Below are 11,757 nucleotides of genomic sequence, written 5' to 3' on the forward strand. Positions count from 1 at the left end.
TTGTCTTTATACATGGCAAGGACAAATAAGTCACCTGAGATGGTTTGGTTGGTGTGTCAGACATTTTCAACCATGAAACAGGCAGGTCACATATTCTGACGACTGCTTTCAAAATATGTAACCTCTTGTGCCCAGACATTGACACACAACACCCCAAGCGCAAAACTTTACACTTTGCCTACGTTCGCCCCCACCCGGGATCATCATCGGACTTCAGGCTGTACTACCAGTTACGCCAACGGAAAACCTGCTGAATGTTTGTTGTTACCTCAGGCTCTGCTCTTAATAACTAGTATTGTTGTTGTAAAATGTCTTCCAATATTAAAAAAATGAAGTTCACTTGCATTGCACATCCACTAGATGTCCCCCATTCGCTATTATTGTAAAACGTAGCCTGCCTGCCCAGGTGTCTGATAACTTACCGTGTGTATCCACTACAGCGGAGCGGAGCGGCGCGGAGCGTCGGCTTCCAATTCATTTTCAATGAAACCGGGCGTTGACGCTCGCTTACGCTCCCAAAATGCCCTACACGAGCGTAAACGCCCGGTTTCATTGAAAATGAATTGGAAGCCGACGCTCCGCGCCGCGCCGCTCCGATCCGCTGTAGTGGACACGCACGGTTACTGTTGATCATTTCGTGGTGATTGTGTGCGTGGTCCCAATGGCAACACAATACAATGTGCAACTTTTAATATTCTGTATACTTTGCGAGTAATTTAATAACACAACCTATATGTTGAAACAAATTTATTGCTGTAGCTTCGGAATCCGTTGTGACATTCCTACATGATGATACAGTTCAACAGGATTTTCAGACTGTGAAAGCAGTTCGGTTGCCTCACCTGCGGTGTAGCTGGAGCAGCAGTTTAAGTGAGCTCACAGCTGTCAACCGCTGTAATCAAGTCTTGATGCGCGTTTATCATTCACCGTCCTTGCCATTGCCCTCTTGTAAGTTGACCGGTAGTCTTTTTTTGAGGAGACAAATTATTATGGACCGTTTGTTTGCACCGTAGCCAGCAAGCGTAATAGGCGACTTAACAGTATGGCAAAAAAGAGTTTGTTATCAAAAAAGTCTCTCAAGAGTATGTTTTCTAAGAGCGATGCAAACTTGGAGTCTGCAGATACGCGTATTTTTGAAGAAACTGTTGACGTGGAGAAAAAGAAAACTGTGTCTACTATTAAGGATTTCAAAGCATTTTTTTCTAAAAGTGATACCAAGCTCAATGAATCTGCCGAGTTTGAGGATCGATACGGCGGAGGAAAAACTTCCAAGTTCAAGAAAAAGACAAAGAACGACAAATCAGTCAAAGTAGGCCTACATAAAAACGATATCAGGTATGTTCACTTCACATTTTGATATTCCATGTCCATGTATGCATAGTATTATGTAATATGTATCATGTTACTATTAACTTACAGTAGCTGAGACATCCTTTCCATGTGTGATACTTGGCACGTGTTTTGTTCACATCACATTAAATAACTGCCAGTGGTTTTACAAGCAATTGACAATGCGATACACTACTGCAGGGCAGGTTATTGTCAATGCTTTTACTTAAAAGCGTATACGGCCTCGAAACCTGTAGCTGAAGGCCCGAATACCTCCCAGATTGTGCCATAAGAGCTAGCTTCCATTTCATTTGGAAAACCTCCATCATAGACCTTAAGATTCTTATTGACAAAAGTTAATTCTCCATCACACCTATGGCGCAGCCATGGGACTAGGCCAACAAGAAGGGATTCTAGTGTTGGCATCACTACTGAGGCTATATTATGGGATGTCCCCTGAGCTCTATCCTTCACATCACTAATGCCTTTGCTGAATATGTGTAAGAACTCTAATTTAATGTAACAAGCGTTTGTCAACACTTAAAATGTTTTGCTGAAGACAGACATTTGAAATGTACAAATAAACGGCATGAACTCTGACCATCATTACCATGCCTGGATCACAGTCAGGTGAGCTCTCTTGCTCCGGTCTGTTAATCACAGACCAGGGCAAGTCATGCGGTTTACGGCTCAGGGTAACGTTCGACATCTGTGTGGGTGTTGGCACAAAACCACAGAGGCGTCTCATTGTGTTTACACAGCATCGTCCTCTCAACTGCAGGTCAAGCATTCAAATCCGGGACAAACATCACTTCAAGTGTCAACATCTTAGTTATACAAGCATTATGTAACTGGTTGATTGTTGGAGTGGAGGCACAGGGAGTGTGTTCATTGGAGGGTGGGTCCATGACAGATTATGTATAGTAGGCTGTTTGGTGTACTTTGAGACAGTTGGTTCGTACTGCTGCTACTATTATTGCTTTGTTTTGCTTGTGATATTTCACTTACATTTACATTTATTCATTTAGCAGACGCTTTTATCCAAAGCGACTTCCAAGAGAGAGCTTTACAAAGTGCATAGGTCACTGATAATGACGACAAGATAGCCCCCAAAATATTGCGGGTAGCCAAAACATGAATCACATATTGTGAACAACCAAAATAAGTGCCAAAGGGAAGAACCATAAGAGCATAAAGTTAAACAAGTTACAATTAAACAACATGAATCGCTGTAAGTGCAAGTGTACCTGTAGAAAAGCAAGCAACAGTAAAAAAATATTTCACAGCGAGTACTACAATTTAAATCAGTTATCACTAACCAACAAGAGCAACAAGTCTCTGAGCAAGAGTCATTGTGATCCTTGAGGAAACTAACATTGGGACCAACAAACCATTCCTAAGTACCGTTGTACTCCCAGTGCGTCTTGAGCCTTTTCTTGAAGGTTGGGAGACAGTCTGTCTCTGATGGAAGTGGGGAGTTGATTCCACCACTGGGGGGCCAGACAGGAGAAGAGCTTGTGTTGGGACCGGGCGGTCTTGAGCAGTGGGACCACCAGGCAGTTGTCTGAAGAAGACCGTAGGTGCCAGGTGGGGTTGTAAGGCTGCAGGAGAGACTTGATATATTCGGGTACAGCCCCGTTCACTGCTCGGAAGGTCAGTACCAGGCTCTTGAATCTGATGCGGGCCGTGATGGGTAGCCAGTGGAGGGACATGAGGAGCGGGGTGACATGGGAGCGTAGATGCTCCCATGCTCTCCACTTCAATGTTATTAGTTCTTTATGTGAATCAGGAACTTTTTGTAGTCTTAATATGCCTTCCAACACGTGCAAAGTACATCATTTAACTTGTGAGAAGGCCCAACAGTACAGTAAGGATACCATTTCTGTGTATAGAGTAGCTTGTTAAATACCATATAATCATCATCATATTATCTGGTAGTCCGCCAAGGATAGGCAATTACCTGATAGCAAAAGTTTGACACGCTCATCAACAAAGGGCTTTAACGTGACAATGTCACAAGACACTCTCTCCTCCCTCCCTCTCCCCCTTTTCCAGTGTATCATATCTAAGTCCTCCTGGCCATTGTATTAGAAACCCTGACAGAAGAACATGGGATTCATGAAGTTGATGTAGCCTCTGCTTTCCAATGTAGTACACCATTCAACTTGTTGAGAAGACCAAGCAGTCTGTATCAATGGTTTAGATGTATGAAAGTGGCTATTAATCAATCACAATCTGAACAACCTGCTCTAACATGATCATGTCACAGAGTCGCTCTTCTCCCCACCTCCCTCCCTCTTCCAGTGGATCGGATCTGAGTTCCTTTGGCCATCCTCGCAAGGAGAATGTGGGCGAGGGTTTCAGCATCTGACATCCACAAGCTCTTGTACTGTAGCTCAGAGAAGAACCTACATCTCTGCATGCCTTTTGTACAGCATCACTGTGAAACTACTGCCACTCAAACATAAACAGACACATGCACACACACACACACATGCAGATATTGTGTGCGCCCCAACCCCCCTAGTCCGCGACCCACACTGTCAATTCTCCATGCTTCACTTTTAAAAACAAAAAACAATCCTGAAATATATATAAGCTTTGAAGAGAATGTCTCATTGAATCATTTGAATGTGAAAACTGGAGGAGCAGCTGCTCCTAAAACAGGTATGTTGAACTGCATCCAGGCTCTGGTGTTTGTGTGAGGCTAATAAGCCCACACAGGAAAGGCATTGTCCTTCTGTCACTGTACACCCACACACATGTGCAGACGCATGCACACACACAAACACACACTGCCAGGCAGGGGATGCAGCTTCTCCACATGCCTGAGTCAGAAACAGTGTGCTTCTGAGGGCAGTAAAACTGGGTTTGATTTCGAACTGATGGTAGATGGACTGACTGGTTGACAGGCAATTCTGAATCCTATCGATAAAAGGGTTGTGGTATTTTGTGTGTGTGAGAGTCTATGAAAACTGCTGAATGTGCCTGATTTGATAACAAGTCCCACACACCTCTGTCCAAGTGCAGTAATCTGCTGCTATTTAATTATATCGGAATTTTCCACGCTACACCCCGCTGAGGTAAAATGCCTGATCTTCCTCCCCCATCCTGCTAGCTTCAGCAGGCTAGGCCTTACACCTGCCTCCCTGAAGCCCCTCCACACAGATCCAAGCTTGTTCGCTGGACCAGTATGTACTTTTCCCTCCATTGCAGTAAAGAGATGCATTTGCAGGCTGTCGTCTACCTGCGGTTCATCTCGTCTGTTGAGGAGAGGAAAGACGCGGCTACAAAGAGGCTATTGTGGCACTCCCTCAGAAAGCTCCTCCACGGTGACTTGTTCTTCATGATGAAGTCAATGTTTGCAGACTCGCCTGTTTTAGCAACACACTGGCAGTGTCATTCTTTTCGGAGTTTCTCGAGCAAGTGCCAATGACAGTGTGTCACCAACGACATTATCTGAACATTTGAAATGGGCCCCATGAGGAAATGTAACATGTAATATATATATATATATATGTGTTAGAGCATTTGACTACAGCCAGAAAAGTTGCAGGTTCAAATCCCCCTTGCGCAGTCTCTGTGGTTAAAAGCACCTGCTAAATAAATACATGATGAGATTTTCTGATGTTAGATTATTAAAGTTTGAGCAGTAGTAATAAGACTTCAAAGACTAATCAGAACTGACAGTTTAATTACTAATTACATACTGCTAGGCACTAGCTGTTCTCTTGAACATTTGTCAACTGAGTGTGTTTACCTTGTCTTAGTATTGATTCAGTGACACTGTGGCATGTGATGCACCTTGTCTTCCCTGTATGGCTTAAGAAATGATTTTACAGCACGGGCTAAAGTGTTTTATTAGTTGATGTCAATTTATAACTTTGTATACATTTACATCCTTTTATTCAAGGATAAAAAGTTCCCCCATCAATAAAACTGGTGTGTAGACTGATAAAAAAATATGATATGAAATCCTGTTAGCTGGTGGTGTCCTACTAACTTCATGTTCCTGTGTTGTGTTGTGATGTGATGTGTTCCCTCCAGTGGTGCTGAGGCTCAGAGTCTGGGCGAGGCCAGGGTCCAAGACATACCGCCCAGCGTCAGTAGGCAAGACAAGAAGACCTCCCACTTCGCCACCGCCCCCAGGTCAAAGGTAAGTTAGAACACAGCGCTCACACACGTCCTTTACCCCTGTGCATTTTCTTCTTTTTTTTTCTGTGCTAACCTCCACCACAGATTTTTTGGAAGTGTTGCTTCGTGGCCGATGTCTGCCGTGTTTTCTCTCCATGAGAAACCATGAGAAGCAAAAACGTGTTCATGTTTTTGCTTGTCATATGACATTCTGTGTGCATTTAAATGGTGTTGGGTTCGGGAAGTATGTTTAACATGATAGAGGAGAGTAACTGGGAACGCCCCTTGCAGCCTCTCAGACCTGCTGGGACACGAATCTCATTTACTTTCATATCACAGAGAGTATGTGCCCATCTAACGGTTTAGCAGTAATTGCAGTCCTCTGTAATGTCATGTTCTCCTCCTGTCCCTCTGGCACTGGCTCTACGTGACACACACATATACACACAAGACCAACAAGGAGACACACATTAACAGGGCTCTCATGTGTCACGCATTGAGCGTGACAGTCACTCATTTGGGTTTTTTGTCACGCCCTCCCGCCACACGTTGTATTTCTCTCGCAGAAAAAATATATAATATATTTAATATGCCGCAGCACCCAACCAAAATTCCTCTGGCCGCCCCACTCTCACTATGGAACTGGCAGGAATCAAGCATCTCCCCTGGAGTTCTTAGTCAAGCCTGCCATTTATCAGCCAATCAAAAAAAAGGAAGGGTCTACACAATAGCCAATCAGAAAATAGCACCATTGTATCTGGGTAAGATATAATTCAACAACCAATAGAAATAAAGCATATCCTGTCATTTTTCACGTGATTCTGCTACGTCTTCCGAAAGTTTCGTTCAACTACAGAGCAAACCACTGGAGCTCGAGATTCACTTTAAGCACAGAGTAGGCTAAGTCATGATCTCCTGTTTTAATGTTACAACAACTTCACAACTTGTTTGACACAAACGATGACAACTTGACTGCTGTTAGAAAATGTTTCCCATATAATTAGCATCAGTTTTTCATGAGTGTCTGTAACTTAACCAACAGTTTTACAGCCTGTTCACTGACAACACCTGCTCAGAACAAGTAGTTCATAGATGTTGCTGGTGTGTATCGGTGAAACTCACTCCTCAGGTATATAACAGGCCTAGTCATATTTTTGTTATCACACGATGACTGACAACTTGTCACATTATAAACATCTCTTTCCAAATAGGTGTTATAATTTTAATAGCACTAAATACATTTAAGTGTTTTGCATAGTCGATGTTATAGGTCACTTTAAAAATGTCATATTTTATAATTATATCCTGGCCATGAATGCATTAACCATTGCTGCCTTTCAAAGATGTCAGGTAAAAAGCAATTAATTAATTAATTAATTAATTTTGACCCCCTGACGGGGGGAATGTCACTCTTGCCTGTCTTCAAAACTTGAGAGCCCTGCATTAACTCACACAAGCACAAGAACACACAAAACAGACCCTGACACACTCTCACACAGACGAACACACACACACGTCACTCCTTAACGCTTCATAAAGCGAGATTGCCACTAGAGGGAGCAACAACCCAGGACAGCTTGTCCTGGTCAAGACTAACTATCATCATTTTTATTACATACTTTTATTAACATATGTATATTTGATAGGTTTCAGAGTGGTTGTTTCCTGATGATGATCACACCGGTCTGATTGCGCTGCTGCATGATCACGCACACTGTCTTGTGTACATGCGTGCATGTGTGTGTGTGCATACATGTCTACCCTGTCTCCCCTGCACTGAACGTACAGTACAGCACCCTTAGGCGACTATAAAAGTGTGGTTGACATGCACGCTTGAGCTAGTAAGTACTTCAAATGTCACCCTGTGTGTTAAAGAGCATGTGAAAACCCCTATAGACAAAGGTCAGGGCTGATAGGTGTTGACTTGGCCCAACTCCACGTCTCACATCTCTGTGCTCGCGGTGGCTGAGTCCACCCAGCTGCCTCTGAGGGGTTTTGATGGGGATGACAGCTCTTGTTTTCATCCCGTGGCGTCAAACGGCAGCTGGTGGCTCTGGTGCTACCTGTCTGCTTTTCACATTAACAGGAAGTCACGGTGTGTGCAAAGCTCCGCTCCGTCAACACAAAGTCAAACTGGAAGATGGACATAGAACTTGAGGCTGTACACAGTGTGTGTGTGCACGTGAGGTGTGTTTATGTGTGTATTTGTAGTTGCGTGCGTGTGCCTCTGGCAGCGATAAACTTCCGCCAGCAAGGCCCAACAATGCATTCTTTCGTTTGTCAACATCTCCGCCTTAGAATCCAGACCTATTGTCGTCACTATGTTTCATGCTCACCGCTGGCACTCATTTCACTCATCACTGCGAGAGGAATTTCCCTCGAAGCTGCACCCCGATTGTCATCTGACAGGTGGCCTTGACTGACAGCTCGGTGTTCCATTCTGTACGTCCATCCGGACTGTCCTTTACACGTCTTATCAGACAACAGATCGGCACCAATGAAGAGGAGCCTCCTATCTGCACTGGCCAGATTGATTCCGCTCCCATCCTCGGCCGTCATCATCACGATGCATGTCTTAACGATGCTCCTTTTCCTTCCCTTTGTCCTCTCCTCCTCTTTGGTCGGAGATAACAGAGCTATCCTACCGTAATGATCCTCTCTAACACATGGCCGGAGTCGCCTGTTGTTGGCCAGACTGCACAGCTTACTTCACAAACTGATGTTAGGTGACAAGGAAGAAGATAAATCCAAATGTGAGTTTGGCACATATGTGAAGCTAATGTCCATCCACCACCGTTATCCTGTCTTCATGTGGTTTGAAACCACTGCAGGGTGCTTTGGGATGAGGGAAAGTGAAGGAGGAATGTGGATTGGCATTGCTCAAGCTTAAAGGGTGGAGTGTAGTGTTACGCGATCCTAGGAATGAAGGATGGGTGGCTCCCTCGATAGGACTCAATGATGCGTGGAGATGTGTACATTAGAGCAGGCACTGACAGCTCTGTACAGCCCTGCACTGTACATGCCTCTCATGCCGATCTTTCACTGGCACTGAACCTTAGCGCTGTTCCACAAACCAGGGTCCCAATAATTAGGAATGCCAAACATGAGTATTAAAGTTGACTATTTCAAATGACAGGGGTTGATAGGGTCATGGCAGGGAGAGCCAGAGCACAAGTTCAGTGTGTTTCCACTGTGTATTTTTACAACAAAAGTTGAACTTATGGAGTTGATTTCTGGGTCATGCGTTTTATATTCTCTTTGTCCTCTTCCCACGTTTTTCTCTCTCTCTCTCTCTCTCTCTCTCTCTCTCTCTCTCTCTCTCTCTCTCTCTCTCTCTCTCTCTCTCTCTCTCTCTCTCTCTCTCTCTCTCTCTCTCCTCTCCTTCATACCAGGTTGAAGACCTCAGTGTCTCCGAGCTGGACCACCATAAGCATAGAAAGTTTGGCACCTTCACCTTTGGACTGTTGAAGAGGAAGAAGAAGAGAAGGGGACTATCCCAAAGCACCACAGAGCTTCATGGTCCAGAGGTCAAAGGTCAAGAAGAAGACGAAGAGGAGGAGGAACCTCTGGATGTAGACACCCGCACATTTTCCAGTACCGTCAATCCGTTACCACTTGACAACCAATCACTGCCTATGGACTTCCTGAGGGATAGTCCAGACATGCGCACAGTGGACAAAATGATGCGAAAAGCACCAATAGCCACCATGCCTGAGTTTGACGGGGAGGAGCCTATTGACGTTCAGAGAGATGTTTCTGACGATGACACAGACACAGACACAGACTGTATCAATATGGAAGCCAAAGGTCCTTTTTATTTAACGCCTCCCAACATCCCACCCAGCCTGACTCTAACTGCAGTTGGTGCAACAGAGAAAGGAGTGGCTTTCTCAGTCCCCCCTCTTAACAGCCCAGCCCTTGTGATTTGTGACATCCCGCTGAAAGATGCTCAGCCAGGACCTGTCCACTTAGTTACTGAAGCCTCTAGTGCTGCCTTCCCCATTGGTCAACCTGAGACTGCCGCCTTATTCTCAACCAATGACCACTCCGTCCCTGATACTGTCACCTCCCTGTCTGCCAAAGTTATCTCTGTTCCTGAAACTCCCCCTTCCATCTCCACCAATTTCATCTCTGTTCCTGAAACTCTCACCTCCACATCCACAAATTATAGCTCTGTCCCTGAAACTCTCCCTTCCATCTCCACCATGGATGTCTGTGTCCCTAAAACTCTCCCTTCCATCTCCACCAATTACATCTCTGTTCCTGACACTCTCCATCCCATCTCCACCAATTACATCTCTGTTCCTGAAACTTTCCCTTCCATCTCCACAAATCAAAGCTCTGTTCCTGAAACTCTCCCTTCCATCTCCACCAATCAAAGCTCTGTTCCTGAAACTCTCCCTTCCATCTCCACCAATCAAAGCTCTGTTCCTGAAACTCTCACCTCCACATCCACAAATGACAGCTCTTTTTGCAACTCCGTTCCTGCTTACCCCACCAATACCATTTCTGATTGTGTCTTAGATACCACTTCCTATTCAGCATCAGCATATGGAGCTCCGTATGACTCCCTGTTTCCAGGAAGCTCTGCCCTTGCTGTCTCAGACCCCTATCCTGCCAAGGACATCTCTGAAACGAGCTGTGTCCCTGCCCTCAACACCAGTCCACCTAGTGCCTCAGTTTTACCAGAACCAGACAGACGAAGAAGCTCCATCATAACCGAAACAGACACACCAATCAACTTATTTACAACTGAAACAGACAAACCAGTCATCTCTTTTGCAACCAAAGCAGGTGAACCAATCCAGTCGGCTGTAACTGAAACTGAGTCTCACACTGTCCCAATGTGCCAACACTTTGACCCCGAGCCTGGTGACACAACACATTCTACTATACTTCCATCTGTTATCACATCCTCTGTCTATAACATAGAGGTGCCTGACTGTGCTGCTGCAAACATCGAAGGCAGCTTCAATGTTAATGAGCTCCCTGCTAAACCTACCGGCACTAATACAGAGATCACTGTTTCAGATAGCGGCCCTTGTAGCATCGATGGTTCACTCTACGTCTCACTGTTCCCTAATGGCTTCTCTTCCACGTCCGACCACGGCTCTTCTGTCAACTCTACTCAGGCGTTTGACCCATCAAACTTCTCTACCAACGCTTCACCATCCAAGATGGCTGCATCTCACACAGAGACAGGTGTTCCTGTTTATGACACAGACACCCCTCATACTAACAGCGAGATCCCTGTCTCAAGACCTGATCCCAACACATCCAACCCAGACTTGGATGAACGACTCCATACAGCTAACTCTGGACTCGACCAACCAGCCCAGCTGAGCAATCTGGCCCCAACCGTCCTCAGAGAAGATGTTCTAACCTTCTCCCCCACCACGGTTTGCTCTGAGAACGTTCCTCATGAGAATATTAACCCAGCTGGACGTCAGCCAGACATGACCTCCACGATGGGCTCTGTTCCTCAGGTTCTCCCAGAGTCTGGTGTTCCATCAGAGCTGGCTGTTCCTCAGGTTCTTCCAGAGGCTCTCCCCCTCTCTTCTCCAGGTGCAGTCAGGACGGACCACTCTTCCTTTCCCAAGGCAGAGGAAGGGGTCAGTAGTCCCCCCCAGGAACGCTGCACGGTCTCCGACACGGACGACCGTCCTGGAACCTCCATGAATCTGGACGTTCCCTGCACAGGGGCTGAAACAATGGCTGCTAGCAGCGGTCCGTATACAGTTGAGACTATGGCTGTTAGGAGTGGTGAAGATGTTGTTGAGATGACAGTTTCTAGGAGTGCTCAAGATGTGGTTGATATAATGGCTGCTGGGAGTGGTGAAGCTGTGGTTGAGATTGTGGTTGCTGGGAGTGATCCAAACGAAGTTCAAATGAAGACAACCGAGAATGGCAAAGATGTGGTTGAGACATCACCCACTTGTAGACAAGAGGCAGTGGTGACAACAGAAACTGGACTCGGAGTGGCCGAGTCCAAGACCTCTGAGGAGAGAGAGGAGGGGAGGACGGGGGAGGAGAGTACTGCCAGGCAGATGTACTGCCAGGCAGACAGTGATGCAGAGAGGCTGATGGGGTCAAGGGAAAGAGGAACGACAGAAGAATGGTCCCAAATTGAAGAGGCGGAACAGAAGGCGGGGGGAGAAGTACGACTGGTTCCACTGGTTCAGCATGTGCTTGCGCTTAAGGAATGCGAGTGGGCCCCGCCCTTTCTTGAAAAGGACGAAGGACGAAAGGGAAAGCTGAACATGCTCACACACACCCTCACACACACTTTACCGA

At 45.8% G+C, this 11,757-nt stretch overlaps 1 protein-coding gene across 1 annotated transcript; it reads left to right on the plus strand.

Annotated features, from left to right (window-relative positions):
* The first annotated feature begins 606 nt into the window (after positions 1-606).
* LOC124467433 lies at positions 607-11,593 on the plus strand. The gene is made up of 4 exons (XM_047019715.1): positions 607-1,335; positions 5,377-5,485; positions 8,856-9,707; positions 11,534-11,593. The coding sequence occupies exons 1-4, from the start codon at positions 1,043-1,045 to the stop codon at positions 11,591-11,593; spliced, it is 1,314 nt and encodes a 437-aa protein (XP_046875671.1). The 5' UTR covers positions 607-1,042.
* Positions 11,594-11,757: the final 164 nt, after the last annotated feature.

The sequence above is a fragment of the Hypomesus transpacificus genome, chromosome 4, assembly GCF_021917145.1.
Source record: "Hypomesus transpacificus isolate Combined female chromosome 4, fHypTra1, whole genome shotgun sequence".
Lineage (NCBI taxonomy): Eukaryota > Metazoa > Chordata > Actinopteri > Osmeriformes > Osmeridae > Hypomesus > Hypomesus transpacificus.

Bases quoted from the DNA above. Each gene is read 5' to 3' on its own strand.
- LOC124467433 (XM_047019715.1), top strand. From the start codon at position 1,043: ATGGCAAAAAAGAGTTTGTTATCAAAAAAGTCTCTCAAGAGTATGTTT. The intron at 1,336-5,376 runs GTATGTTCACTT...TGTTCCCTCCAG, and splicing joins CTACATAAAAACGATATCAG to TGGTGCTGAGGCTCAGAGTC. The intron at 5,486-8,855 runs GTAAGTTAGAAC...CCTTCATACCAG, and splicing joins CCACCGCCCCCAGGTCAAAG to GTTGAAGACCTCAGTGTCTC.